We start from the raw sequence: 6664 nt of genomic DNA, 5'->3' as shown, positions 1-6664 counted from the left end.
ATCATTCAGATTGTTTATTGTTTTAAAACTATTGATGTTTTCACTACTGGCAAAGGAGTTAACAAACGGATCAAGGTTCAGTGAATTCTCAGTAATGATTCAGTAAGGTCGGAAAAGGTCTCTTTCAAGCTGAAAAAATGAACTGCCTATTAAGCTACAAAACTTCAGCAAATAAAATCCAATCATTAACTCGGGTCCATTGCAGCCGTTTTCTTTGTTATAAGGGGAGCATGAAAAAAACAGCCTCTCTAGGAAGTCATAAAGGGAGTTAAATACTCTCTCAATTTAATAAAGCTGGAGGGCAAGGCGTACTGTTTGCCATGGGTTTGTCACAAGCTATAGAATTACAGCCAGACCCATGCAGAAGGCTGCCTGTTGACTCTGATTTTTTTAGAGCTCTCCAACAGGCACATTTGACTTCAAAATGGGCAGGAAAGGGGGAGAAATGCCTCTGATTGTATATTTCTTTCAGTCCTCTGGAGGAGTCTGACTAGTGACGTGAAAGTAAAAGCGATCAGGGGAGAAATTGTTTTAAATACATTCTGAGAGGGCAGCTGAAATCAGACTGTCAAACCAGTGAACTTCATAGAAATGGTTGGAAGGCTTTGCTACGATTTTCAAAGGCAGGAGAAAAGTTCTATTGCTTGAATCATGGACCCCACAATCAGATGTGCTTCATCCCAAACCTACTTGTGTTCCAAAACAGAGGAGAAGAAACAGAAGCCTACTTTTTAACCCAGATCTTGCTACTCCAGTGAATGAAGTTCAGAGGAGAACATCAAAGAAGTATGAAGCCTGCAGGTACCAGCACAGAGATTTCCTTGTTCAGCAATATCCTATCAGCATATTCCTTCATCACAGGTATTCTTCTTACACTTACTGTATATCTGTTGAATGTTTTCCTGAAGGGTATCTCTTTGCAATAGTCCTCTATTTTTCATCTCATGCCTCTTAGTTATATTTCTGGAGAGAACTAAAGGAAAGGAAAGATGCTTTGTACATAATTATTATTGTATGTAATTTCTAATGATCTACTTTTGGGTATGAAATGATAGGAATTGTGATCCAAGTGGAACACAAGAACTACATCAAAAAGAGGAAAGCAATGTGGCATGGTTAGGCAATTTTGTTTTCAATTCCTGATCAAAATTAGCATATGGTAAGAAAATGTTAGAATAAAATTTGGTATTTTGAAGTATTTTCAACGATTTCCCCAAATACCTCTCCAGATACTATTTTTTATCCAATAATGGAGGTAGTTTTTGGATATCTGAAATTCAGGCCCTGGTGAAATTTAAATTAAACTTCCCAATAAATCCCTTGCTATCCTAATTATGCATCTATTGTATCATTAGTGTTCGAAATAGCACAATTTTATCTGAAGCTTTATTATGGTACTATCAGACTGTTCAATTTGCTATTATCACTAGAGATTTAGCTCCTCACAACTTTAGTATTCATTACTTTTTTTCCCCACAGGGATACATAAGGAATATAAACTTTCTATTGTGTAATCTGAGGAGTTAATGGCTACATATATTTTTTCTGCTGGTTAAATTAGTTTTACTTCAGTAGATGTTCTTTTTTAAAATAAACAATTCCTAGAGTCACTGAGTTTATATTTTTGTATATTTGTTATATTGTAACAAAGCATACAAGAATCTTTACATTCTCTTCCCAGGGACTTTATTTTGAAAGCCTCCCACAGTGTGGAAACGAAATATTTTTTTCTGTGCTCCTTCTGACCTTTGATTCTATCCTTAAAGAGAAAATAAAGTCATTTTTTGGTCCTTTAGAATAGTGGTTAATAATGGTGGTAATAGTAATAATAATACTGTCTAAAATATTTGAGTGAAAAAGAGCAACTGTTATAATTCAGAATTAGCTAGTTCTTCAGCTGCAAGAGAAAATTTAATTTATGTTAAGATATTTCAATCATATTTTAGTAAAAGTTGTGGGTTTTGTGCCTTTGAGTTGACTTTTGTTTACTGCCTTGATATGTCTCTGAGGTTTTCTTGGCAATATTTTGGAAGTGGTTTGCCTTTACCTCCAACACAATGGTTCATTTTATAGAAGATGTGAGCCATGTATTCATGCTAATCCCTATATTTCAATCTTGCAATATTCTTTAACTGAAGATTGAAAAGCAATTAGTATATAGTGGGTCTGCACATATGCTTGTGCAAATAATTGCCAGGATTGTATTATTGTGCAGCAGTACTTTAAAAAAGTAAAGATCTTTAAACTATGTCTAAAAATTATTTGTGACAATGAAGTAAGACAGGCATATGAGTGAAGATTTAAACCAAGTATTTTACTGATGAATGAGCAGCAACAGACCAGTTAGGTATCTCAATGGAAGTTATAGAAAGGGAAAAATAGGGTAGCTTAAGTTCTAGAATGACAAACCAGTCACATCCCCTTTTTGTGCATATGACAATAAGTCCCCCATTAACTAATGTGGTAATATGCTGCATATTTACCACACATATAATTTTCATTTTGAAATAGTTGGCTTGCTTGCCTTTATGTTCCTGGGCTGAATTCAAGTTGCTGGTCTTAATGTAAAAGGTTCTACACAATTTGGGGCCAGTATACATGAAATAAGATCTCCACATGTGCTGCCTTACATCTGCAGGCTGGAGAGGCTTGTTTCATATTGCCAATAGTTGACATACAGTGCAGGTTGACAGGAGATGGATCTTTTCCATGGTGTCCTCCAAATATAAAGTGCTTGACTCCAGGAGATACATTAAGCATCTAGGAACTGATATTTCATCTGTTGTGCCAATGAATGGGTGGCCAATGTAATCTAGGATTTGTGACTATATTTTCTTTTCTTTTTTTTTTCTAGTGTACTTACCATTGACATTTTTAAATTTTGTACTGCTATTCATTTACACATTCTATGAAATCTATATCATATTCTGCTATTATATTTGTGAGAATAGATTTAATTCCTTGGTTTTGCTTTTGAATACAAAAGTTCTTGGACAGCTGCTTGGTAAAGGAGCTACAACAGTTGCTTGGGGAGCCAGTATAGGGCTTACAGGCATAGAGTTGCCAGATGTCAAAATAGACAAAGGCAGACCTGGAAAATTGGAATGGAGGTCACTGTTTAACTTTCTTGGCATCCATGACAAATATTATAGTGAAAACTGGAAAAGTGTACTTAGGCCAATATGTATATGAAATTATTTTTTGTAGCATCAGAAAAACTAGTTTTTTAATCATAATATTTGTTCAACAAATCTTTATTTTTAAGACCATATGCTAGCTATAATATAGAATTGAGGATGTGCTTTTCAAATTTCACAATAGAAATGCATGACAAATCATGTGACTATAGCAATCATTGATTTGAAAGAGCTGGATTGAAGCCAATTGCTGGAATCAGAAAACAAATTAAATAGTATAAATCTAGGATGTTGAGTCTGTTGATGGATGATGGATGCAGAGAAGGGTTGTTTACAAGATCATAATACATTGAAAGTTTGAATGTGAAAATAGTCCATTTAAAAAAAAAGTTACTCAAAAAACTGGACAGTATTTGATGGAGGACTTGAAGACACAATAGAGGACATATCTTCCTTTTGCTGGACAACTGGTAATCTTATACAGACATTCTGAGGACATTAAGGTAATGGCAGCTGCTGTAGCTCTTTCACCAAGCAATTTTCTTATCAGGGCTAGGTGATCACTCCCCACGAAATTAAGGTCCTTTTGGAAACAAAAATGCTGTTGACAGACAGTTCTCCTAGAAGTGTTCAAAACATTCTGTTTTGAGTTCAGTGTTCCAAAGCTATTTTGAATTTACTGGAAATGTTTTGAGCTTGAAGTAGCCCCACAAAATTGGAATAGCTTGCCTTGAACTTGAAATGGTAGTTTCTAGTTTGAAACGGATGTTTTGAGATTTCTCCCCCATAAATACTAATAGTAAAAATTAGTTTATTTTTAAAAAGGCTAAAGAGAAGGAAAGGTAGTTCTCATTTTGTCCTGTTTATTATAATTTTAAGATTCATTTTCAAAGTCAACTCCGTGGACAAAATTCCTAATTAGCATATTTTTCCTGTTATTAATTTGGCAGTTGAACTTTCTTGTATTTATTTTTAATACTTGCTGCTTTTCATTTCAATATTACTTTCCTTTTCATTTTAGCTACTGAAGAATAATACAACATTTGTATGGGTTGGAAACTCATACTGTGGATATTGGTGAATCAATAAAGCAGCCATCTTATTAACTGTATAAATTTATCTATATATTGCCAAATTGCATTTCAAAATGCATTCAGATTTTTAAAATACATTCTCCACTGAGAATTAAATAAGCCACCAGCCAATGAATGAGCACATATGTTTACTTTTTTTTATTTCAGAGCCTGAATCTTTATATAATAATAGCTATTACTCGGAGGCATCATATAGGAATATAGAAGACATAACAAAAATATTTTGCTAGAGAATTAGGCCTAGGAAAAGGATTATCTGCCTTGATATTCCAAAGTATTTTCCCCCACCAAAAACATTTTATTTTGACAAATCTATTCCAGTTATAGTATTTTCATGTGCTAATTATATTATTTCATTTTCCTCCTCTTTTCACCAGTGATTCTCAATGTGGCAAAAGTTAATTGTGTTATCACAATAATTAATAATTTGTTCTTGTAGTTTTCTCCCATGCTTGCTGGGCTGCCTGCACACTCAATCCCAGATTTTGCCTTTGAAATTCAGTGGCATAATGGTCAATATTTAATAAATATGATGGTTAGCAATTTTCAGTAAAGCCCAAATACTAATGGATCATTGCATTACTGGGAGGGTTTATGCATCAGTTTTGACTCTTCAACCCTCCTCAAAGACCCCAAGCCAAGCTAAACATTTGCGGCCTCTCCATTCTATCTCCCCATTGTATCCTTGGACAAACTGTATCCCCTGCTGAACTTAGAGAACCTTTTTCTTTAAAATGTGTCCCACAAAGATGAAAAAAGGGCTGCTAGCTCTGGCTTGTTTATTTTATTATTAAAGTTTCCAAATACCCACATTTGTGTGTCATCTGTATTCTCTTAATATTTTGTGTTTCAGCCTAAGTTCTGTTACATACTTTGATTTGTAAAAAGAGTAAACAGTTAACACAGTTATTATCAATAGCAAGGTTTCTCTTTGTGAAAATATTTCCTGCTCTTCTTAAAAAAAAATCTCTTCCATCTTTCAGAAAACCCTGAACGAGCTGCCCTCTGTTTTGTGTCTGGGATTTGCATTGGACTTCTCTTGACCTTGTTGGCTTTAGTTGTCCAAATCTCCTGTCAAACTGATTGCAAACAGTCATCAACCCAAAGGCCATCATGCAACAGTGATGGTAGCTGGAGTGACAGTGACTCAGATACCTCCTCAGACCTGTCTGTGCGACGGCAACGTCGATTTGAGCGGACTTTGAACATGAATGTCTTTACTTCGGCTGAGGAGCTTGAGAGAGCGCAACGGCTGGAGGAAAGGGAGCGCATCATCCGAGAGATATGGATGAATGGTCAGCCAGATATTCCAGGAACCAGGAGTCTCAATCGCTACTATTGATGGCGACAAATAGAACTGAACTCATGGGGTCTCTTAAGTCTGCTGGGAAGAGGACTGAAGTCCTACTCTAGAAAGGCAATATTTTTACTTTACCCTTTCAGGCTAAGGACAACCTTTTTCAATATTTTGTTCAAGTTGCAAAGTTGGGGGAGGGGGTGGGTTTGTTTTTTCTCAATGCTTTTGGTTGCTACAAATTGGAAGAGCTGATGAGTGATACATAAAAATTCACACAAATATTCTCTCCTCTTCTCCTTCCAACTAACTATTCTAAAGATAGTATTTTTAGCTGCCTCTTCTTTAGATTTCACTTTCAAATTTGGTCCCCAAAATGACCTCAGGAAACAACATTACTAAACTCCCTACTCTACTTGATGTTACTGTTAAAAAATGAATGGGAAACTGGCATGCTGCAAAGCAAAACAGGAATCTCCCACATTTGCCAGATAACTTATTTCCAATAAGGTCTGGGGTCCTCCTACAGAAACCCAGAGGGGTTCTTTGAAGATAAAATGGCGAGTGATTGCAGTTGGTGCTTTGTCTTCTTTGTGATTGGCCACATTCACCATGGCAGGACAGCCATTTCCTAAGAATGTCTATCTCTTCTAAATTTCAAATGTTTAGCCATTGGGACAAAAAGGTTGAGAACCATTGTTCCACCAGATCACTTTTTCCTGCTGCTGTTTGTAACAGGAATAAGAGTTCTGCTCCTCCAGTGCAGCTGATGCCTTCTGATCAAATGAAGGAGTGGGGTATGTCCCTCTCAGCTGTGCTCTATAAATCTTCCTCACCCTGCAGATTTGCTGAAATTAAGCTATCCATCTCCTTAATTCTGACAATCACAGTCCTCCCCTGGTTAACCACCATCTTCACCAACTATTTTTCTTGAATTTTTATTGGAAATAAAGGGATATACTGTACAAGATGAAAGGCTCTATATTTGATGAAAGGCTCACTTTATATTTTAGAAAATGTGAGATTTATGGTTGGAATCTTTCTCCAGGCACATGTCTAAAATATGAATTTTAAACTGCTTAAAGTTTTAATAATAAAAAACCTGCTAGATAGTATGACTGCCCTGCCCCTTACCAACC

General features: G+C 35.7%; 1 protein-coding gene across 1 annotated transcript; it reads left to right on the top strand.

Annotated features, from left to right (window-relative positions):
• Nucleotides 1–758: 758 nt before the first annotated feature.
• Nucleotides 759–5628, top strand: EVA1A (eva-1 homolog A, regulator of programmed cell death). Its single transcript, XM_070956728.1, has 2 exons — nt 759–861; nt 5215–5628. Exons 1-2 carry the CDS (start codon nt 759–761, stop codon nt 5571–5573), a joined length of 462 nt encoding a protein of 153 aa, XP_070812829.1. The 3' UTR covers nt 5574–5628.
• Nucleotides 5629–6664: the final 1036 nt, after the last annotated feature.

Source organism: Pituophis catenifer, unplaced genomic scaffold (assembly GCF_029215685.1).
Source record: "Pituophis catenifer annectens isolate HBS135680 unplaced genomic scaffold, rPitCat1.0.hap2 SCAF_1, whole genome shotgun sequence".
Lineage (NCBI taxonomy): Eukaryota > Metazoa > Chordata > Lepidosauria > Squamata > Colubridae > Pituophis > Pituophis catenifer.
The sequence above is the reverse complement of the archived record's forward strand: the minus strand, read 5'-3'. Positions and strand labels throughout refer to the sequence as shown.